Below are 24,683 nucleotides of genomic sequence, written 5' to 3' on the forward strand. Positions count from 1 at the left end.
CAACTAGTTTTACGATTAGTCGACTAATCTAATAATTTTCTATTTTTTACTAATTTAGCAATGACATTTTTGTTGACGCTTATTAATTCACAAAACCATTTTGGAACACTTAAATTCTTTACTAAAGTACAAATAATAATGTAAATAACAATAATTAATCACAAATAAACAATGAGGTTAAATGCTGATAGAATTTACTAGTGCAAAAGAATGGAAAGTAAACAGATTCAGAACACTGACTTTGCCTTTCCAACATTATTCAAAACAATTCTTAAAAAAAAATTCTAGCAATATTATTTATAGTATACTACTACATATAGTAGTAGTAGTATAATAATTATTATTATTATTCATTGCCAATCATATTTGTCATAAAGCGTGTCATTTGAAAGCTATTCTTAGTGTAGAATCTGTATTCTGTAGTATTTACTCAACATATTATACTATTAATTCAGAAATATGTGGGGTTAACTCCAGAAATCGTTATTTATATGACGAACATGACGTGCTTTTATTTTGAAATGTTCACCGGAGGTACGTTCACTACAACGCCAACCGAAAGCTTTACACTCCGTAAAAAAAACATTCTTCGTCAATGCTTGTGGTGTCACTAATAATTTTTTTTTTTTTTCGTTAGCAAATGCTGTTAACCAGCTGTTGAGTGATTGATTGTTGAGTGATATTGTATGACTGATTGGAACTGTACTGCACTGTTTCGCCACAGGGTGTGCTGACATGTATTTTATGTTCGGTGTGAAGAAGAAGAAAGTTAAAGAAAGTCTCAACTTCTCCCTCACTGCCCTTTGGCTCTCATGGAGAGCACGTTCGCTCATGTGTCAAATGAACGATAGCCGACGTGCAAAGTAGCAAGTGAGCTGTAAAAATAGCGAGCTTAGTGGCGTGAAAAACACGGGAGAGCTAAGTGAAGCTAACGAACAGCTAAGCGGAGTTAAGCGATGCTAAACGGAGCTAAGCGAAGCTAAACAGTGCTAAACGAAGCTAAGCGACTGATACTCAGTCCGTCGTCGTGGAACAGTCCATTGTCGTGCGTGTGTGTGGGGGAGAGATAATATAAATGCAGTATACAAATGGCTTTCTTTTTTTTTTTTTGTTATTTGTTTGTTTGGTATGCTAACATTATCATACATGACGAATAGTCGGGGGTGCTGCTGGCTCCTGTGGCCCAAGCTCTTGCTCGTTGGGGCAAGAGCAGATGGTTGGGGGCCCCCTACTGGTTAGGGGCCTAGGGCTATTGCCTACTTCGCTGAATAGTAGATCCGCCTATGAGTAAAGAATTGGGCTAGGGCCAATTGTCCCAAAAACCCTTTAAACTTCACATTGTGTGACCTGTTTTTTGTTGTTGTTGTTTTTTTTTGGGGGGGGGGGGGGGGGGGGACGTGAAAAATTATCACTAGTTACTTTGCCAAGTAACTAATTACTTTTACATTCAGGTAGCTGTTTGGAAGAAGTAATTTGTAACTGTAATTAATTAATTTTTAAAGTAAGATTAACAACACTGGTTACTAACATTCAAATAAAGCGGGAAGAACCAACCTGTCATTTTAGTCGGGGTTGCCTTCACCTGGAATGTTGCCCCATTCAACATGGCCGCCCGTGTAGCACGTCACTAGATGGGCGTCTACGCCGCGCTACCAGTAACATCTGAGTGCGAAGCCGACTTTCACTTCACTACGAGTTCCGTTTGACAAGTAAGTATTACATCTGTTGTATACACGTATATGTTGCCTGAGTAGTAACTTTTGTTAACTCTGGTTTGACTTATCGTCTAAATGGATTTAATACTTAAACCAAAATTATTTTGTTTCCATCTTTCGCCGTCTTTTATCACTCTCGGGCTCAGATGACAGTCAGCTGCCTTTCCCCCCCTAATGCTAACAAGTAGCCGTGCTAAAAAGACGCGAGCTAACGCCTAAACCACGTCAAACGTGGACAAAATCATAGAGGACTTTTGAAACACACGGGCTGTCCTTTTACCAGGTCGTTACGGGTTCAAAAGACGCCGTTAGTCAGGTTTTTAAATTGACTATTTAACTAAATCGTACGAGCACTTGTTGAGGAAGTTGGTGAAGAAATGACTTGAGCTATGTGTTCAACTTTAGTGTCAAAATGCTTTGAGCTGAATCGGTAAAAATTTAAATTAAGTAATGTAGTTTTTTTTTATTCGGATGATACTATGTTTTGTTTAATATCTTTTTGAATTGATAAACTAATCCTTGTGTTTATACTGTAGTTTTTTCCCGTACTTATATGATTATCCGATGAACATTTCGAGTTTAATATTAAATTTATTGATAAACACAATTATTTTATTTGCCTAATGCTGAAAGAGAATTTGATAGTACTTCTTCTTTGCACATTGTGAAAATTATTATTTTAAAACTTTATCGTTAGAAATATTTAAAGTTTCTTTATACTGTATATTTCTAGAGGTGCACGATGATTCTGATAATAGGAATTATGACGTCATCCCAATAAATCCAATAACATTATATATTATCGGGCCTATTAATAATATTTTTGGCATGGTGTTGGATTGGGATGTGAGCATTTGTTTCCATTCCTGTTTAGCCCGTATGCAAAGTTTTGTTATTGTTCTAGAGGCTCTAGTTATAAACCTTACTATGGCAATTAGCAAATGTTTGCATTTTACAGTGTTATGTTTACAAGTTCTTGAGAGGCCTTTTGGTTATTGATAGGTTTGCTGTTCTACAGTATAATTGCCAGGTTAAGAAAGTTGTTTCATGGACCAATACGACAAGTCTCCTCTCCTGTTGCACCAAATGTTTTATCTGCTGACAAAGCACAATACCTGTTGGGTTTATGTTTGTTTTAGCTCAGTGCTCTTTATTCAGGGTAACACATCGTAAATCACATTGACTGACTGTGATTGACTCAAATTATATTTATTTTTAAAAAATGAATCTGGGCACTTTATTTGAAGTCAAGACTGTTCTTGTCTTTGTTTTGTTCGTTATAATATTGTTCATGTCATCATAAAAATTCTGGTTCGGTCAAAGGCAAATCTATGCTGAATCAACCACTAGTATTTTTGACCTACAGGTGTTCAAAAACTCAGGTGAATATACATTGAATAATTACATATGTATTAACGGTTATTGTATCGGTATCGGCTTTGAGGAGCAGGAAGTTATCAATATCGGTATCGGTTTCAGAAATGGATATCGTGCACCCCTAGTTTTTATTTAAGTCATCAACAATTTTATTTATTTATTTTGAAATAAACAATATGAAGTAATTTATGGAACCTTTATTCTACAGCCTGAGCCTTAGATTTATACTGCTGTGCTTACCAATATATTAACTCATAAAAGTTTTATTTTTGAATTCGTCTAAAAGACTAAGTTGTTTTTCCTAATTACACTGCATATTAAATATTTTAAAGATATTAGGTCTGCAGCTATCGATTATTTTAGCAATCGATTAATCTATCAACTTGTTACTTCGAATAATCGAGTAATCAGATTAGGAACATTTAATCCATTGCAGAATAAATTTTAGGAGGTGTAAAACAAAGGCTTGCCAAGACTGCACTTTCAAAAGAGAATTAAATGCAAATACAAAATTAAATTTGTGAGTGTTTCTTCAAACTATGCAGGATTAAAAAAAAAAAAAAAGTAATTTAAAAGAGAGAAAAAGAGGATGTTCAACAAAAGAACAAATGGCTAACTAGCATAGCAAAAGTCTTGTAGCTTAAATGCTCTAAAATGCAAATTTTTTTTTTTTTTCACAGTTCTCTTAACAAATCGTTCCAACACATTCCCACAAATAACTGCTAAATATACCTATAAACTGCATTACAAATGCATAAAAAATATATTAGCTCAAAATAAAAATTTACCAGATGTTGGTCTTAACAGGGAGCTGCTGGATTCAGCCTTGTTAAATGAGCTATGTCATATTCACTCTTGCCACTAAAGGGAACTGTATCCACTCAAATCAATAAAACAAAATGTGAACACTTGCAAAACAAACCATACAACGCCAGCCAAATCAAACGAATCCTGGAAGCACCCAAATTCGATTCAAAGCCTTTTTCTAATTGAATGACTCGAGTTAATCGATTAATCGTTGCAGCACTAAAAGACATACATTCATAGTTTTTTTAAAAAATGTTTATCAATGTATTTATTTTACCTATGCCTCAAGGACATTTATATTTGTACTTAAAAGTATATAAAGTGTATATAAATGTTATTTGCCCACACATGTTTTATATATACTGTATAAGTATGTACATATATACAATATTGACTTTTTAACTGTAAGATAATCAATACTGACGGAAGGCAATGGTGTTGCAATACTGGAAGATCATAGCATTGGCTAATCACAGCTGTCCCAAAAAAAGGATGTTTAACTCAAAAATGTTGTCACTGGTTTTCTAGTTTGTCATGCTCTAGAATAACCATAAGAACACCTCCGATTTAAAACAGTAAGGAGTGACTGACACGGACGACGCGGCGCGATGTGGACGGACAAGCAGCGAGGTATTCGAATGTCTCAGCAGGAGCTCATGTGCAAGAACTCCTGTGGTTACTATGGAAACCCCGCGTGGAAGGGCTTCTGCTCCAAGTGCTGGAGGGAGCGAGCGCGGCCCGCCGAAGCCCACCGACAGGACGCCAGGTAAACTGTCTGTCTTCCTTCCAGTCATCTCTTGGCATTCATTGAAACTTGAGAGGAGGAATTGCCCCATCAAATTGATTGATTCAAATTAGCCTCTCTCTCTCTCTGACTTCTTGTTTTTGATGGTGACTTCTAGAGTTACCGGTGATGGCACGCCACCGACCTTCTCCAAGTTTGAGGAGAAGAAGAATATGGAGAAGGGTCGTCGTATCAACACTATGAGACGACTGTTCTGGGGCAGCCCATCTCCTCCTAAGTCAGGTAATCATGATATTTAGAGCAGTGCGCCTCAAGTTTTTTCTGCCTCAGTCCAGTTCCAAAAAAAAAAAATACATTGATAGACCGGGTTGTCGACTAAAACTAGATGAAATTTGTCTGGGTTTTCGTTGACTAAAACTGGACGAAGACAAACACATTTTGAAATGACTAAAAATGACTTGGACTTATAAGTATTTTCGTCCAAAGACAAAGACGAAAATTAAAAGGGCTGCAAAAAACAACACTGTACAGTAGAGGTGTGCATCGACACTGCCCTCACGATTCGATTCGATTACGATTCGGAGGGCCACGATTCGATTCGATTCGATTCAGAGGGTCACGATTCGATTCGGTTCGATTCGGCAATGCATTGCGATGCATTAAAGCCTGGGATGCATTAAAATTCTAAAGCAAAGCGTATTTTTCGTGAATCGTGAGCCAACACAAGCGGACAGACATTAAACAACTTTTTATTGGCTCTTGTGTCACTCCTGGTTGAAGTCAAATGAAAATAGTATACGTTCATATATATTTAAAAAAAAATCAGATCACAGCATTTAATTGCTTTGAATGAGACCAGGGCTTTCTCTTTTTTTTTCTTAACACACAGTAGCAGCCTTTCACACAGTGCAACATCTGAACTCCTGTGCAAAATCAGTAATAACAGTCACTGTATTTTAGTCACAACGACCCATCAATAAAAATATTCAAGTAAATATTAAAGAAAACGACAAAGAAAATATTGTAGTGCAGCAGCATCTTTATCGCAATATCAATCCAGGGATCAGTTCAGTTGCAAACAAAACATCAGCTAAATTGCAATGTAGAACAAAAGTAAAATGTAAGCCTAGCCTATCTTATATCTATAATATTTCTCGCTCCCTCTTTCTCCGTTTCAGCCATTGTTATGTTATGTCCTATCTCTCTGCACTCTCGATTACAACTGCGCTTGTCTGTGACGTTACTCCGGTGAGGAAGCGGATTTGGGTTCCTCGTCCCCCTTGCATAGAGGTTAGATCTTGTGCCCGAACCCGACCCGACCCGAAATGTTAAGCATTCACGTTTCGGTGGGTCGGGTCGGGCCGCCGCGCCGGACTAATAATTTTTTTTTTTTTTTAAATGCGCAGAGGTCTGTGGCGCAGCCCTCTTTTTCTTCTTCTCCTCCCGTTATTTCGTTGTGTGAATGCTTTTATAATTCTCATAAAAATATGTAGACTATTTAAATATTGAGTAAACTTGCGTTTTTTTTCTGCCAACTGAGAATTCGTTACGAAAGACACTTTTATTTATGCACACAAAGGCAAATGTGATCCTTTTGAATCGTCTCCTCTGTGTGTCTGTAAAACCGTGTTTTTTGTTTTTAATTAAACTTTCCCAGCGTTATTTTGTTGTGTGAATGCTTTTATAATTCTCATAAAAATATGTAGACTATTTAAATATTGAGTAAACTTGCGTTTTTTTCCTGCCAACTGAGAATTCGTTACGAAAGACACTTTTATTTATGCACACAAAGGCAAATGTGATCCTTTCGAATCTTCTCCTCTATGTGTCTGTAAAACCGTGTTTTTTCTTAAATATTAAACTTTCCCAGCGTTATTTTGTTGAGTAAATGCTTTTATAAATATCTTAAAAATATGTAGACTATTTAAATATTGAGTAAACTTGCGTTTTTTTTCTGCCAACTGAGAATTTGTTAGGAAAGACACATTTATTTATGCACACAAAGGCAAATGTGATCCTTTCGAATCTTGTCCTCTGTGTGTCTGCAAAACCGTGTTTTTTTTTTTTTTTTTTTTAACTTTCCCAGCGTTATTTCGTTGTGGAAATGCTTTTATAACTCTTTTAAAAATATGTAGACTATTTAAACAGCAAGAAAACTTGAAGAAATGAAAATAAATTGCTGCTGCTGCATTTTTTTTCCCGCATCACTCGGCTCGGGCATGCAAATCTATAGTTAATTGATCTGGCCGGTCGGGCCTCAATACCAGCGGGCCGTGTCGGGTTGGGCTGGAATTTTTTAGGCCCGATCTAACCTCTACGGGCTTGCTTTGAATGTAAAGTAGCTCTCTCTACAGGTAAACATGAGAATAACAATACAAATGGGGAAACCAAATCCATTGCATTACCGGAATTGCGCAGGGAAGATTTTTGAACGTACTTATATATTTTAAAATGCGCTGAATCGATTCAGCGTGTTGCCCGCATCGAATCGAATCGTCCCTGCCCCGCATCGGGATGCATCGCCGCATCGATTATTGTTGACACCCTTACTGTACAGTGCATAGTGCATATCATTTGTGTGTTGCATAAGTGTCTTTAAAAGGTGTGGCCTTGTCATTGACATCAGCTGTGCTTACAGCAGCCTTTTGCGAGCAATCTCATTTTATGTCGGTTTCTTGAACTGTTTGTCCCTTTTATTAAATGGTTCAAAGTTCCTCGACACCCGTGGCTCTCCTTTTACTGTTGTGAGTGTGTTAAATAAACTTTTTTTCACTCCATATTTAAATGACATACGAGAAGCAATGTTCCCTCTTATTTTTCATGTGTCTGAGCACTGCCCTGAGGACCACTGTGAGCAACATCAGATGTGTATGCTGTGGCCATACACCAATATCAGGCCTGTTAAAAAACGTGGATCATAGCATGGCTTATTCAAAGAATGAAATTACAGCAGCAATTTTCATTAGTTTCGTTTTAATGTAATTGATTTGGCCCGCTTAAAATGAAAAAGACAAAAATCTTGTCGTTCATGAGATGTGTACTATGTAATATCAGGGTACCCGCGGGTTATTAAAAGTATTTAAAAAACATTGAATTTAGTTTTCCATTATTAAAGGTATTAAAAGTATTAAATTAGCTGTCGTAAGTCTGGAATTTTTTCACCGTGGTTTTAATTTTGAAGAACATCTCAGTGCAACCTAAATTATATCCGTGACGAAGTTTTTTTTTTTTTTTTTTTTTTTAATCCATAATGAAGATGACGCGTAGAATTTTTACGATGCACTGCACTACAAATCATAATGCACCTCGTGCGTGCGCGCTGTTAGCATCATTAGCATCAACATCACGACAGCAGGCAATCGCACAGTACTGTGCGCTAACGTAAGGAACTGCTCAGATGCCTTAGTTGTTATGTTCGACGAAAGCCTCAACAAGACAACCAAGTCCAAACAGTTGGACCAGCATGTGAGGTATTGGATCGGCGACCAAGTCGCATCCAGATACTTTGGGTCGCAGTTTATGGGTCATGCGAAGGCAGTGGACCTGCTTAACATTTCAAAATAAGTTGCCAATTTCTCCAATTGAAATGTGTTAGATGCAATAATGTATTTCTGCACGGTTTGCCTTTCGAATGAATGTGAATTTCGTAGTTTTAACTCAAGAGTTAGCCATGTTCTATGGGGTATTGGCAGGTGCACTAGCCTTAGCATGGATAAACCGGAGTCGCAGATAACAACTATTGTGCCGAAAAATAGCCACCCCGTGTGAAATGTCCCCCCTGACGGGAACGCTTATTTATAACGCTTTATTGAGCGTTTATTTTATTTTATTTATTTGCTTATTTATTTTATTATTGAGCGCCCACACGTCACTCGTACAAACAGCTTTTTCTTACCAAACGACGGACATGGAAACGATTTTCTTGTGCCGTGAATATGTATTATTTTACTCTGCTTGAACTAATAAATGTCATACCTTTGTGATTGTCATTGGGATATGGTCGTGAAAACCTGTAGACTAATACATTTCTGTTCAAAGATGGTTATGTGGCCCAGTCCATGATTTGTTACTAAAATACAGTACTACTACTTTGTGTAATTTATTTATTTAAAACTGATTTTACAGTCGTAAATCCATTCCTGTAATGCGTCCATGAAAACATTTGATGAAAACATTTGATGTTTTCACCTCAATAAAGCGTTATAAATAAGCGTTCCCGTCAGGGGGGACATTTGGGGGGGGGGGGGGGGCATTTTTCGGCACAACTCCACCATCACCCTCAGATACACAACACTGTTGACACTATTATTGGAACGAGTGCGGGGTAACGTTGATTTGAATAACATGGCATGGTGATAGGCAAATTATAATGTAGGTGATAGTAAAACACCTCCTGGTATATTTAAATGTTTTTCTTCATTGAATAAGAGTATGGATTTTCTCTGTCTGATTAAAAGAAATGTCTTCAATAGCTAACAAAGGATTAACATGTGTTTTGTATACTTGTAATGTGATTAGAAAAAAACAATTACCAAGGGAAATGGTCATGTGTAGCTTTTTTATTTTGTGGTAATTAATGGTAAACTACTGCCTTTTAGTGGCTGTTTTTTAAACTTTCACTGCCAATTGCAAGATTTTCCCAAGCACTTAACCCCTGGGTGTTATTTGTCCATTTTTTGGCTTTTTTCGTTTTTTTCTGTGTTTAAAAGGAAAAAAAGCATATGAAAAAATACACTAGGGAGCTGATATTTCCTGCAGGATACTAAATCATGTAGAAGTTCGAAATGGCACCATCCGGCAATTTCTAACTTATTGCAAACAGGCTGGGAAGATTTGCACTAAACTCTTGTTATTTTGCCATTTTTTGGCTCATTGACTCCCATTATAAATCATGATTTTTAATATGCTGTAAACCTGATGTTTTATAATGCAGTTTCCGTGATTATTGATGCAATCGCTTCTTTGGCGAGTCAAAAACATGCAGATAAAAAAAATTTTGTGTTGACACCCAGAAGTCACTAGATGGAGCCATAGGCCAATACATGAATTTGCTTGCGAAGCTAGCTTCAGATCGGTCAAAAATTAATGCAATAAAGACGGTTGGCTTTACAAAAAAAATGGTGTCAATGTTGTCTGAGCTCACTTTCAGTCTATTTGGGCATGCGTATTTGCAATTTTGCACGTTTGCACAAGACAATAAAAAGGTACTTCCCGGAAATGCAAAAAAAACAAAACAAAAAACCACGTGTTTATTGTTGTCGTTTGAATTTAAACTTTTATTGGTTGGGTGTTTGAATTTCTTTACTCTCATTGGTTCTGGGCATTTTGGGAGTCTCTGTTCTCGCGAGGATCACCATTTTGCATTTCTTCCAACACAACTGTGATCGATGGCGGCGAGAAGTATTTCACTGCAGGACACGATTCGAATGGTGTTAGAAAATCCTGATTCCGACGACGACGACCTTTGTTCGGACGCTTCTTTGGAGAGCCCAGAAGACATTGAACAAATTCTTCCGGACTTTCGATGCCGGAGGAGGACGGCTTTGATGACGAGGATTAGGAAATAGTTGACAACATAACGAGATGAAAGCGGGGAGCAGAAGGCGGGGGCACGGACATGACCACGTTCAGGCGCATGACGAAAATGACGGCGATCGAGGTAATGACGAGAGTGAGTAAGCAAATGTTTTGCATATCAAGGTTTGTCTTGTAAAAGCTGATCAAAGATCAAAGCTGTTATTGTTGCGTGCGCTTGTGCTTTGCAGGCCTGAGGCACATACTCCTGCCGCCGGCGCGCACTCAGGTGGCCAATGTGTGTTTTTTCACATGCCGGACATTTCGTCATGCAGCGCGTTTGTGCTGTTCACGGAGATCTACCCTCGTTTGTGCTGTTCACGGAGATCTACCCTGAGTGGAACGTGAAGAAAAGCTACAAGCGCCGACTATTTCTTGAGGAACTTGGCAAGGCTCTAATTCGGCCAGAAGTCCTAAAACGGGAACCACCGCCTTCTGCCGAAGGCTTGGTTGAGCAGCGAGCTGGACCCCCGTCCAAGCGCAAACAATGTGGCCTTTGCACAAAGCCACTTCGGGCTTCGAACATAATAATAAATAATAATACATTTTATTTATAACGCACTTTACATTTGAACAACAAATCTCAAAGTGCACATCATGAATTGTGTATGTTGTTATTATGTTAACTGTTATATTGTATGTATGTTTTGTAAAATTGTTAACATAAATTCTATCATCAAATCAGTTATTGTCACGTTGTCACAGTCTTGTTCTAAAAAAAAAAATCTATTGTTACGACTTTTACTTATCCAATGATGTAATTATGTAATATAAAATATTTTAGTTTGATTTATATATAGCCTATATAGCATAGTTAGTTTTACTATTAGGATAATGCTGCTATTATTGTCCATAGGGGGCCAAAACAAAAAACAAAAAAACTATATGTTTAGATAGGTCTGATGGCACTGAACATTGTGAGTGGTTGAAAGTGAAAAAATATTCAGAAATAACTTAGTTATCACACTTCAAAGGAAAAGCCATTTTTTGGACAAAATCACAAGAGTTGAATGTAAATGAGAAAACTGCAATTGTGTAAAAAGTGGGTGTGCATAAAAAAATTGGTTGTTACGACTTGTGGACTTATTCAAGCCTCTAACTATGTGATATGGAATATTCAAATTAGACTTCTGTTTTTTATATATATACAGCATAGTTAGTTTTGCTATTCGGATAATGCTGCTATTATTGTCCATAGGGGGCATTGAAAAATAAAAAAAATAAAAAACTATATATGTGTAGATAGGTCTGATGCCACTGAAGATTTTGAGTGGTTGAAAGTGAAAAAATATTCAGAAATGACTTAGTTATCACACTTCAAAGGAAAAGCCATTTTTTGGACAAAATCACAAGAGTTTAGTGTAAATGAGAAAACTGCAAATGTGTAAAAACTGGGCATGCATAAAAAAATCGGTTGTTATGACTTAACGACTTATTCAAGCCTCTAACTATGTGATATGGAATATTCAAATTAGACTTTTGTTTTTTATATATATACAGCATAGTTAGTTTTGCTATTCAGATAATGCTGCTATTATTGTCCATAGGGGGCATTGAAAAAAATAAAAAACCTTATATGTGTAGATAGGTCTGATGCCACTGAAGATTTTGAGTGGTTGAAAGTGAAAAAATATTCAGAAATGACTTAGTTATCACACTTCAAAGGAAAAGCCATTTTTTGGACAAAATCACAAGAGTTTAGTGTAAATGAGAAAACTGCAAATGTGTAAAAACTGGGCATGCATAAAAAAATCGGTTGTTATGACTTAACGACTTATTCAAGCCTCTAACTATGTGATATGGAATATTCAAATTAGACTTTTGTTTTTTATATATATACAGCATAGTTAGTTTTGCTATTCGGATAATGCTACTATTATTGTCCATAGGGGGCATTGAAAAATAAAAAAAATAAAAAACTATATATGTGTAGATAGGTCTGATGCCACTGAAGATTTTGAGTGGTTGAAAGTGAAAAAATATTCAGAAATGACTTAGTTATCACACTTCAAAGGAAAAGCCATTTTTTGGACAAAATCACAAGAGTTTAGTGTAAATGAGAAAACTGCAAATGTGTAAAAACTGGGCATGCATAAAAAAATCAGTTGTTATGACTTAACGACTTATTCAAGCCTCTAACTATGTGATATGGAATATTCAAATTAGACTTTTGTTTTTTTTATATATACAGCATAGTTAGTTTTGCTATTCAGATAATGCTGCTATTATTGTCCATAGGGGGCATTGAAAAAAATAAAAAACCTTATATGTGTAGATAGGTCTGATGCCACTGAACATTTTGAGTGGTTGAAAGTGAAAAAATATTCAGAAATGACTTAGTTATCACACTTCAAAGGAAAAGCCATTTTTTGGACAAAATCACAAGAGTTTAGTGTAAATGAGAAAACTGCAAATGTGTAAAAACTGGGCATGCATAAAAAAATCGGTTGTTATGACTTAACGACTTATTCAAGCCTCTAACTATGTGATATGGAATATTCAAATTAGACTTTTGTTTTTTATATATATACAGCATAGTTAGTTTTGCTATTCGGATAATGCTGCTATTATTGTCCATAGGGGGCATTGAAAAATTAAAAAAAAATAAAAAACTTTATATGTGTAGATAGGTCTGACGCCATTGAACATTTTGAGTGGCTGAAAGTGAAAAAATATTCAGAAATGACTTAGTTATCACACTTCAAAGGAAAAGCCATTTTTTGGACAAAATCACAAGAATTTAGTCAAGATAAAATAACGCCCAAGGGTTAAGGTGACCAACTTGACAATCACCAGTTAAGGTGACCAACTTGACAATCACCAACCTACCACCTTGACTAGGTCCTCTTAAAAGGGAAACCTGTTGTATTGCAAATGTAATTTCTGAAGTTGCTTTACAAAAATAGTGTAAAATCCATTTTATCCTGGGAAAAAAAATCTGAAAGACCTTATATTTAGATGTTTTAATTGTATCTTCAGTAAATGTGCATTCTTTTGTCAAACACACGTAGTAATTGAGGTTAAATTTGATGTTCAATGCTTTATTTTTTTTAATATGATTCAACATTATCTAAAAAATGGGTGCGAGAAAAGTATTAATTTTCAGTTGAAATGGCATTAAAAAAGGTCTTAAAAGTCTTGAATTTAGATTTATCAATCCTGGGGGGACCCTGAATATGTAAGAGTCCTGCTTTCACCATAGGAGAAGTCCTGCTTTTGCCTGGGTATGGTCCAGTTGTGGCATGAGTGAGTTAGGGCGCTTTTACATTAGACCAAGAGGACCAGTGTGACCAGTGTCCACTCTGAGACACCCAATTTGGCCAAATTTCAAAATTTTCCTATATGCATGTGTGATACATCATTGGAAAGCTTAAAATCTCAATTTTCTGGGGGAAGAAAAATTTTGGACAGGAGGGCATTTTTTTTTTTTCCTAAATATTTTTTAAACAGCAAAACCCTATCGGGAGGTGAGAGCACGCGAGAGCAGAATTACAGACGCCATGACTTTAACGAGATATTATCGCGTACTTACTTACCTCTTTTCGATCCAAAAACTCCATATAACGTGTATCACTGAGCATCAAGACACAGATGTGAATGGCCGCAGCTGGATTTTTTGGGAATTTTATGGGTGAAACATGGTAATATAACAAGGGTCGCGATGCGGAAATCGCAGACATCAGGGAGTGGTCGAGATTTCCTTTTTCATATATTTACCCTTTTAAACGTTTATTTCCCCCATTTTTCTTTGTTTGGATCGATTATTTATCATGTAAAATATTGGTGAAAATGTGATGGTAACAAAAAATATACAATTAAGCGATAGTTATGAGGTAGATATCCGTGACCTTTTTACAGACGCCATTTTTTTCATTGTGATGTAATCTGTTTAAAAGTTTAAAATATGCTAGTGAATAATTTTTTAAAGTTGTTTTTTTATTTTTTAAACAAAATATTAGACATCAATTAATGATTCTAAGCTAAAAATGACACTTTTTAAATAACGAATATAATAACTTCTTTTTATGGCGTGGTTGAAACAAAAGCGGTTGCACGACGTCTATAAACGGGGGTTTCCAGGGTAGAAGGGACAAATTAAAAATAGTTCGGGGGCTTAATCCAAATGAATCTGGTATGGCAGCATACAGACATATTGTTCTATCAAACACAACAGTTGTTTTGTCTTAAAATACAGCACTTTCTTTTAAAGAGGTGTGCAAGAGCAGAAACTGCTTTTTCAGTCTTGTCTGTGTTTTCCACCATAGGGGAAAATGAAACCGCAAAAGGAAACTGTGTGGTACCCCAAGTCACACAGGCGCGCGATATCGCTCTCACTTTCGTGACTTTTTACTGTCAAATTTTCACCACTTCCAGGAGAGCGAGACTCACGAAACGGCCACCTCGAGAGGCTTCAACTGTCTCAGCCACTGTCACTCTTACGAACAGCATTCAAAACACAACCGTCCCATTATAACCCGATTCTGTGCATCAAATGCAACTGCTTTGCGCAGCACAACAATATTTGGCCATGGTTACTCTGTCGTCCTGCCATTGTTGATTTTGAATAGCGTGTGTGCTGTACTTTCCACTTCCAAGGATGCCTTGCGTGTAGCGTCACAGCCTGGAGCTTTGATGTTGCACATGATAAAGTATCAGTTTCGCACCCTGGTTCGGTTGTATTCACAAGCTAAGCAGGGTGCGCTTAAAGCGGACCAAGACCCATGATTTTTGAGAGGACAAGAGTTCGTTTGTTTGGTCTGAACTAGAGCTCGGATGTGCATTCACATTTACAAAACGAAGCATACTATCTGGGAAAAAAGAACTCTGGTCAGTTTAAAACAGACCAAACAGTGCTAGTGTTAAAGCGTCATGTATAAAACTATAGCTTTTTCATGTAAAAACCTAATCCAGCATTTTATTGAAGGAAAACTTTGCTAAAAATGCAATGTGGTTCTGCAATTTCAAACTCTTCTCTTTTCCAATGTTTCATTCAAAGAATATCCTCCACAATGTTTGCCTGCTTACCACGACATATTTAAGTAAAGCACTGATGGGTAAAATATGTGATTATATGACCCGGAGTGAATAGCCCTAATATTGCTTACAATAAACTTGTTTACTCCGCCACTTCGACACCTGTTATAGTTCTTCACACCATCCTGGCGTCTGGGTTCCACGGTTAGGAGGGACTCTCACGAGATAACTTGTTTTGCACTCACGACATACTGGCGCCCCTGTAACACAACAAACCTCAGCTGAGAGGGAATCTCATACCATAGCGGGGAGGGAATATGGGCAAAATGGTTCATCTTCTGAGCTTGGAGGCCGGCCACCTTCGTGCTCACGAGATGTGCTGTTATAAAGCCAGGAGCATTCTCCACCCCGTCAGAGTCCGCCAACGGATGACGTATGAATCGCTTGGCTTTATTCCTCTTCTGACTCTGATCGGGGCGTTGGCTCTCCGCCCTTTTGTCATGGTAAGAGTTTTTATTCTTAGAGGAATATTTATGCTTAGACGGTAGCGCAGGGATATTAGAGGTGACAATCTCGATCTAGCGTTATCGTTACCACTTGTTATGCTTGTTTTGATATTTGTTTGCTTGCTTTTGTGTGGGATTGTACTCAATAAACATTTTGAACTCTGCAATAATCATCATTAAACATTGTTTATTGAGCAAAAATGTGCTTGTTGCTGACTCACCGCGAACCCATAACTTTTCGTAATACAAGCACAAAATAGAGGCTCTTCCTTAGCCGGCTACTAAACTTTTCTGGTTTCTTTTGCCCCCCGCCTATGCCATTAGAACCTTCAGACAGTCAGATAAATGTGCTAAAAGCCTTTCGGAAGCTGGAACCTGGTGACTTCACTGGTTTCCTCAAGACATTGCGCAGCCCGTCCTCCCAGCGTCTGCAGTCCCGTTGCACAGCTTTCCTCAACACAATGGAGGCCTACCATGTAATCACAATTATTCTCTCATATTTTATTGTCAAGTTGTTATGAACGTTTGTGAACGTTTTTTTTTTTTTTTAATCCCCATGTAGGATCTGCCGATACAGAAGCACTCGGATCTCGTGCAAGACTTCTACCAGTCATTTGCTGACTATTTCAGTAGTGGGTATTAGTCATTGCTGCCTTTTAAGACGTTTAAAACTGCTGACTTTCTGGCTTTTTTTTTTCTCTTTTAGGTTTTTCAGATGCCGAGCTCACTCAGACGATGGAGCACGTGGAGAAGCTCATCATGACGCGCTTGCACAAGTGGGTCTTCTGCCATGACAGCTGTGATGACGAGCAGAAAGACCTGACACTGCAAAGAAGGATACGGTTAGTTTTTGCCTCACATTTCTGTTTTCTTTAATGACTGAGGTTTCATTGGCTTTTTACATTTATATTGGAGCACTATTTACATCATAAAGTAGATAAAGCTACAGTGGGGAGAACAAGTATTTGATACACTGCCGATTTTGCTGGTTTTCCCACTTGCAAGCCATGTAGAGGTCTGTAATTTGTATCATAAGTTCTCTTCAACTGTGAGGGACGAAATCTAATACAAAAATCCAGAAAATCACATTGTTTAATTTTTAAATAATAAATTTGTATTTAACTGCATGAAATAAGTATTTGATACATTACCAACTAGTAAATATTTTGGCTCTTAGTTCTTTTTTAAGAACCCCTCCTGTTCTCCACTCATTACCGGAAGTAACTGCACCTGTTTGAACTTATTACCTGTATAAAAGACACCTGTTCACATTAGGGCTGCAGCTATCGAATATTTTAGTAATCGAGTAATCGACTGAAAATTCTATCGATTAATCGGATAAGACAAATATATTTTTAGGTGAAGAGCAATTATAGATATACATGAGAAAACAAGACATTTTATCATTTTCAGTCAATCAATGTCTTTATTTTTGATGTATATTGTTGAAAACAGCCAACAATTGCATCTCAGATGTAACTAGAATAAAAAAAAAAGACTAATTCACTGCTTTCACTCAAAAAACCTTTAGATCTTATTTAGAAAAAAAAAAAAAAGATATATATATATATATATGTGTATATATATATATATATACACCTAAAAATTCCTTTACGCTTGATAACACACATCACTTAAAAGTTTTTTTCCCACGTTTTTCAATTAAATTTCTATTTGTGTCAAGCCATTTTTAAGTTCTAGTTAAGTTTTAAGTTGGTCTAAACTGTAAGTCCTGATAGGATTTTGAGTTTTTGCACTGTTTAAAATAAATGTATGATACAGGCTGTATTGGAGCACATTAGGGACTAGTGCTACTTGGTGTTTTATCCAGCAATGACTACTGAGCTAAAATTGATAGTTAACATTATTGAGTTTTTATTTGACACCCTCATCACTCCACAACGCTATGTTATGTTAAAGCCTGTATGTAAGACACGTTAGCCACGCATCAAAAGTGGTCTTAATTAATTGAAACCTAGCCCTCCGGAGGGCTAACGTAAGGTGAGCTAGTAGTGACAGTAACGTTAATCTTATATATTAGCGCCTTGCGCTCTTTATTAGCGCTTAGCGCTCTACTGCTTTAAGATGGCGGCTGTTTGCTAACGCTGCCCAGATGCAGCCTAGTCTGTCATTGTGCATCTAGTTCAACATACATGTGATCTCTATGAGACTCATCAGACGCTACCTGCAACTAACGTAGCATGTGCGGGCTAGTATTTAGCAACGTCGGCGTGGTTTGTAGCGGTTGTCGGCTGCAGTAAGTTTTTTTTTTTTGCTTCTTCCTCTACGCACATTACATCAGCGCGTTGTCCGAGCAAAACGTGATGCTTAGAGCTGTCAAAATAAACGATTACTCGAGGTGAATAAAATTACTCGGATCAGTTTTTAAACTCGAGTTACTCGAGTTGCTCGAGTATTCGTTTCAGCTCGAGTTCACATGCTCAAACAAACAAACTCCAACCTCTCCACAATGGCCAAGACCAAAGAGCTGCGTAAGGACATCAGGGATAAAATAATAGACCGGCACAAGGCTGGGATGGGCTACAGGAAAATAAGAAAGCAGCTTGGTGAGAAGGTAACAACTGTTGGAGCGATTATTAGAAAATGGAAGAAGTTCAAGTTGACGGTCAATCTGCCTCGTTCTGGGGCTCCATGCAAGATCTCACCTCGTGGGGCATCACTGATCATGAGGAAGGTGAGGCATCAGCTCAGAACTACACGGCAGGACCTGGTCAATGACCTGAAGAGAGCTGGAACCACAGTGTCGAAGAAAACCATCGAAAACACATTACGCTGTCATGGATTAAAATCCTACAGCGCACGCAAGTTCCCGCTGCTGAAGCCAGTGCATGTCCAGACATGTCTGAAGTTTGCCACTGACCATCTGGATGATCCAGAAGAGCAATGGGAGAAGGTCATGTGGTCGGATGAGACCAAAATTGAACTTTTTGGTCTAAACTCGGCTCGTCGTGTTTGGAGGAAAAAGAAGGATGAGTACAACCCCAAGAACACCAACCCAACCGTGAAACATGGAGGAGGAAACATCATTTTTTGGGGCTGCTTCTCTGCCAAGAGTACAGGACGACTGCACCGTATTGAGGGGAGGATGGATGGGGCTATGTATCGCCAGATCTTGGTTGACAACCTCCTTCCTTCAGTGAGAGCCCTGAAGATGGGTCGTGGCTGGGTCTTCCAGCATGACAACCCTAACCCAAAGCACACAGCCAAGGCAACTAAAGAGTGGCTCTGTAAGAAGCATCTTAAGGTCCTGGACTGGCCTAGCCAGTCACCAGATCTGAACCCGATAGAAAATCTATGGAGGGAGCTGAAAGTCCGTGTTGCTCGGCAGCAGCCCCGAAACCTGAAGGCTCTGGAGAAGATCTGTATGGAGGAGTGGGCCAAAATCACTGCGCAGTGTGTGCAAACCTTGTCAAGGACTACAGGAAACGTTTGGTATCTGTAATAGCAAACAAAGGTTTCTGTACCAAATATTTAGTTCGATTTTTGTGATGTATCAAATACTTATTTCATGCAATTAAATGCAAATTTATTATTTAGAAATCATACAACGAGATTTTCTGTTTTTTTGTATTAGATTCCGTCCCTCACAGTTGAAGAGAACTTATGATACAAATTACAGACCTCTACATGCTTTGCAAGTGGGAAAACCAACAAAATCGGCCGTGTATCAAATACTTGTTCTCCCCACTGTACCGTATTTTTCGGACTAAAAGTCACACCTGAGTATAAGTTGCACCAGCCATAAAATGCCCAATGAAGAGGAAAAAAACATATATAAGTCGCACTGGAGTATAAGTCGCATTTTTGGGGGAAATTTACTTGATAAAATCCAGCACATAGAACAGATATTTCATCTTGAAAGGCAATTTAAAATAAAAATACAATATAGAACAACATGCTGAATAAGTGCATAGTAATGTTATATGATGCATGAACAACAAAATGCGAACGTGGCGAGTATGTTAACGTAACATAGCTATTAAGAGTTATTCAGATAACTATAGCATAAAGAACATGCTAACAAGTTTAGCAAACCATCAGTGTCAATCCAAAACACCAAAATAACATGTGAAATGATATCATAATGTGTTAATAATTTCACACATAAGTCGCTCCTGAGTATAAGTTGCACCCCATGCCAAACTATGAAAAAAACAGCGACTTATAGTCCGAAAAATACGATACATGTTTTATTTGACAATCCACTGCAATGCTTCTACATATACAATAGGGCTGCATCTATCAGTTATTTTAGTAATAGATTAATCTATCAACTAGTTTGTTCGAACAATCGCGCAATCAGACTAGGAATATTTAATGGCTTTGCAGAATAAATTTTAGGAGATGCAAAACAAAGGCTTGCTAAGATTGCACTTTCAAAAGAGCATTAAATGCGAATACAGTATAAAAATCCTGAGTGTTTCTTGCATGATTGCACTTTCATTTAATAATAAATACGTGCGCTTAGCTTCAAACGGCATAAAAAAAATAAATAAATGAGGTAGGGCTGTCAAACGATTAAAATTTTTAATAGAGTTAATTACAGCTTAAAAATTTATTAATCGTAATTAATCGCAATTCAAACCATCTATAAAATATGCCATATTTTTCTGTAAATTATTGTTGGAATGGAAAGATAAGACACAAGACGGATATATAAATTCAACATACGGTACATAAGTACTGTATTTGTTTATTATAACAATAAATCAACAAGATGGCATTAACATTATTAACATTCTCTTAAAGCAATCCATTGATAGAAAGACTTTTAGTTCTTAAAAGATAAATGTTAGTACAAGTTATAAAAATGTTATATTAAAACCCCTCTTAATGTTTTCGTTTTATTAAAATTTGTAAAATTTTCAATCAAAAAATAAACTAGTAGCTCGCCATTGTTGATGTCAATAATTACACCATGCTCACTCATTGTGCTTAAACCCATAAAATCATTTGGACCCAAGCGCCAGCAGAGGCCGCAAAACACCAAAAAAACAAGTAACAAGCGGACATTACGCTGCTGTCATTTTAATCTGTTTGAGCGGGGCATGTGCGTTAATTGCGTCAAATATTTTAACGTGATTATTTTAAAAAATTCACGCCCGTTAACGCGATAATTTTGACAGCCCTAAAATAAGGATATTAGTGTATAACAAAAGAACAATTGGCTACTTTGCATTGCAAAAGTCTGCTAGATTAAATGCTATGAAATGCTGTTTTTGATAATGCTCTTAACAAATCTTTCAAACACATATTCCCACAAAAAAAAAAAAAACAGCTGAATATACCAGTAAACCGAATTACAATTGCATAAAAAAACATATTGGCTCAAACAAAAACTTGCCTTACGTTGGTCTTAACAGGGAGCAGCTGGATTCAGTCATGTTAAATGAGTTGTCATATTCACTGTTGCCACTAGAGGGCCGTGTATCTACCCAAATCAGTGAAACAAAATGCAAACACTTTCAAAACAAACCATTACACCGCCACGCCACTCTAATTTAACAAATCCTCAAAGCAGGAAAATTTGATTTGAAGCTTTTTTTCTAATCAAATTACTCGAGTTAAGCGATTAATCGTTACAGCACTAATATACAACAATACTTTAAGTACAACATGAGATAATATACTTACTCATAGCGTTATGCAATTTGTGCCCAAAGTTGTTAGCGATGGTTGCTGTTGTTCTTGTTGATTAAGACGTCACGCACTCGTGGGAGAAAGTGGAAATACAGAGGAAACTACGATGGCTTAGATAAAAGTTCTCCTACTTGAAAAGATTAGAGAGGCCTGTTATTGTCAACGAAAAAAAAAACAGAAAATCACATTGATTTTTAACGAATTTATTTTCAAATTAGAGTTGAAAATAAGTATTTGGTCACCTACAAACAAGCAAGATTTCTGGCTGTCAAAGAGGTCTAACTTCTTCTAACGAGGTCTAACGAGTCTCCACTCGTTACCTGTATTAATGGCACCTCTTTTAACTCATTATCAGTATAAAAGACACCTGTCCACAATCTCAGTCAGTCACACTCCAAACTCCACGATAGCCAAGACCAAAGAGCTGTCGAAGGACACCAAAGACAAATTGTAGACCTGCACCAGGCTGGGAAGACTGAATCTGCAATAGGTAAAACACTAGGTGTAAAGAAATCAACTGTGGGAGCAATTATTAGGAAATGTAAGACATACAAGACCACTGAAAATCTCCCTCGATCTGGGGCTCCGTGCAAGATCTCACACCGTGGCGTCAAAATGATTACAAGAACGGTGAGCAAAAATCCCAGAACCACACGAGGGGACCTAGTGAATGACCTACAAAGAGCTGGGACCACAGTAACAAAGGCTACTATCAGTAACACAATGCGCCGCCAGGGACTCAAATCCTGCACTGCCAGACGTGTCCCCCCGCTGAAGAAAGTACACGTCCAGGCCCGTCTGCGGTTCGCTACTGAGCATTTGGATGATCCAGAAGAGGACTGGGAGAATGTGTTATGGTCAGATGAAACCAAAATAGAACTTTTTGGTAGAAACACAGGTTCTCGTGTTTGGAGGAGAAAGAATACTGAATTGCATCCGAAGAACACCATACCAACTGTGAAGCATGGGGGTGGAAACATCATGCTTTGGGGCTGTTTTTCTGCGAAGGGACCAGGACGACTGATGTGTGTAAAGGAAAGAATGAATTGGGCCATGTATCGAGAGATTTTGAGTCAAAATCTCCTTCCATCAGCAAGGGCATTGAAGATGAGACGTGGCTGGGTCTTTCAGCATGACAGTGATCCCAAACACAGCCAGGGCAACAAAGGAGTGGCTTCGTAAGAAGCATTTCAAGGTCCTGGAGTGGCCTTGCCAGTCTCCAGATCTCAACCCAATAGAAAATCTGTGGAGGTAGTTGAAAGTCCGTGTTGCCCAACGACAGCCCCAAAACATCACTGCTCTAGAGGAGATCTTCATGGAGGAATGGGCCAAAATACCAGCAACAGTGTGTGAAAAGCTTGTGAAGATTTACAGAAAACTTTTGGTCTCCGTTAAAAGGGTACATAACAAAGTATTGAGATGAACTTTTGGTATTGACCAAATACTTATTTTCCACCATGATTTGCAAATAAATTCTTAAAAAATCAAACACTGTGATTTTCTGGGTTTTTTTCCACATTGTGTCTCTCATGATTGAGGTTTACCCATGTTGACAATTACAAGCCTTGCTAATATTTCAAGTGGGAGAACTTGCACAATTAGTGGTTAACGAAATACTTATTTGCCCCACTGTAGTAGGGACGCCTTGTCACAATGATGGTCGGATACTGTATGCTATGATTGCTTACAACCACAAATCATTTCTTGTTTTGTTGCTTTCTGACAGTTCTTTAAACTGGGTCACACCGCAAATGCTTGGCGTACCTTTCCCTGAAGTGCAGAATGCCATCACCGGCGACCCTTTTCTTCCCGCCATAACAGCCATTATTGAGATGGACGCCAAGCGGGCGCCTCAGGACAAGCTGGTGTGCGTGTCTAAATGCAGCCAGCACGTTTTTGAAGCACTGTCAGTCTCCAACAGTGAGCCGGCCAACGCCGATGACTTCCTATCCGCCTTGGTATACGTGGTGCTGAAGGCAAACCCACCTCGCCTACACTCAAACATGCAATACGTCATCCGCTTTGGGCTCCCGCACAGCCTCATGGCTGGAGAGAGCGGCTATTACTTCACCAACTTGGTTAGTTTATTACACATTATAAGTGTTTTATACCTCACAAAATGTAATTAAATAGGTGAATCAGAAAACTGTAGCCATACTAAGGTACAAAGTTTGAATACTTTAGATCACACCATGAAAATGCGTTGTTGCATTTTGCTTTCAGTCCTGCGCCGTGGCCTTTATTGAAAAACTTGACGGCCCGGCGCTCAACCTTAGCCAGGAAGAGTTTGACGGCTACATGCGGCGTCGCCAGGCCCCGGCGGCAGGAGGTGGGCGGCAGGACATCGCCTGTGAGACGCACCGCCTCCTGGATGAGCTGACGGCACGCCAGGAGCGACTGGACCGTGGCGTGGGTGACCTCAACGTGCAGCTGCGGACATGGGTGCAAGCCGTTCATACTCAGATAGACCAGGCCACGTCCCAGCTTACAATGGTACAAGAGGAATTGAAGGATCTCTCTTCATCATCACCATCATCTTCCTACCCTGATTCAACTGTCAGCGAGCAGCTGGTGCTTACGGATCAACATGCAGGGCCTCAAGATTCAGACTGTTAAAATCAAACCTAGATGGGACATGCACTTTATAACCTATTTAAACCCTTTCACTTGATCACTGAAGCATAGGATGTTCTTTCACTCTGTACACGTAATCATGCACTTGTTGCCTATTAGTTTGGGGAAAATGAAGTAATTTTTGAATACATTCCATAATTACCGTGCAATAACTGTGATCATGAAGTACTCAGGATTTCCCCCATCCTCAAAAAAATCAGATTTTCAATTAGTGACTTTTAAAAATCTGAAATTGTAATACTGCTCTATGGGTACAAAAAATAACCAAGCGACCTCTAATGTAATCCTAATAACCTGTTTACATACAATGTTAAGATTTTGAAGGGTTTATATGAAAGCAAAGGAGATAAATTATATATTAAAAGATCTGACTATGTGATTTGTCCTTTTTTGTCTTTCTTCATTCTTACTCCTATTGCTACAAAAAAAAAATGTAATACGGAACGAAGACTCCTAAATTTATTGTGGTGTGAAAAATACATTATTATATTGTTATATCCATCCGACCGGAAGCAAATGATATACAGTGATCCCTCGTTTTTCGCAGTTAACGTGGACAAGAACCCGCCGCGATAAATTGAAAAGCCGCAAAGTAGCGTCCTAAGAAAAAATTTTTGGGTAACACTTTACAATGAGGGTCTCTGAATTAACATTAGTTAATGCATTTTTAGACAATAACTCATGTTCAAG

The 24,683-nt window shown here is 37.9% G+C and overlaps 1 protein-coding gene and 1 long non-coding RNA gene across 2 annotated transcripts; both read left to right on the forward strand.

The window, feature by feature from the left end:
* The first annotated feature begins 1,604 nt into the window (after positions 1–1,604).
* LOC130913807 (rab5 GDP/GTP exchange factor-like) lies at positions 1,605–24,624 on the forward strand. The gene is made up of 8 exons (XM_057832681.1): positions 1,605–1,709; positions 4,476–4,665; positions 4,802–4,926; positions 16,023–16,174; positions 16,261–16,330; positions 16,405–16,540; positions 23,086–23,437; positions 23,583–24,624. Exons 2-8 carry the CDS (start codon positions 4,508–4,510, stop codon positions 23,973–23,975), a joined length of 1,386 nt encoding a protein of 461 aa, XP_057688664.1. The 5' UTR covers positions 1,605–1,709; positions 4,476–4,507; the 3' UTR covers positions 23,976–24,624.
* On the forward strand, positions 8,895–10,902 carry LOC130913808 (uncharacterized). The gene is made up of 2 exons (XR_009062820.1): positions 8,895–10,303; positions 10,410–10,902. It is a non-coding gene; the product is annotated as an uncharacterized LOC130913808 (long non-coding RNA).
* Positions 24,625–24,683: the final 59 nt, after the last annotated feature.

Source organism: Corythoichthys intestinalis, chromosome 3 (genome assembly GCF_030265065.1).
Source record: "Corythoichthys intestinalis isolate RoL2023-P3 chromosome 3, ASM3026506v1, whole genome shotgun sequence".
Lineage (NCBI taxonomy): Eukaryota > Metazoa > Chordata > Actinopteri > Syngnathiformes > Syngnathidae > Corythoichthys > Corythoichthys intestinalis.

Bases quoted from the DNA above. Each gene is read 5' to 3' on its own strand.
- LOC130913807 (XM_057832681.1), top strand. From the start codon at position 4,508: ATGTGGACGGACAAGCAGCGAGGTATTCGAATGTCTCAGCAGGAGCTC. The intron at 16,331-16,404 runs GTGGGTATTAGT...TTTCTCTTTTAG, and splicing joins ATTTGCTGACTATTTCAGTA to GTTTTTCAGATGCCGAGCTC. The intron at 23,438-23,582 runs GTTAGTTTATTA...TTTTGCTTTCAG, and splicing joins GCTATTACTTCACCAACTTG to TCCTGCGCCGTGGCCTTTAT.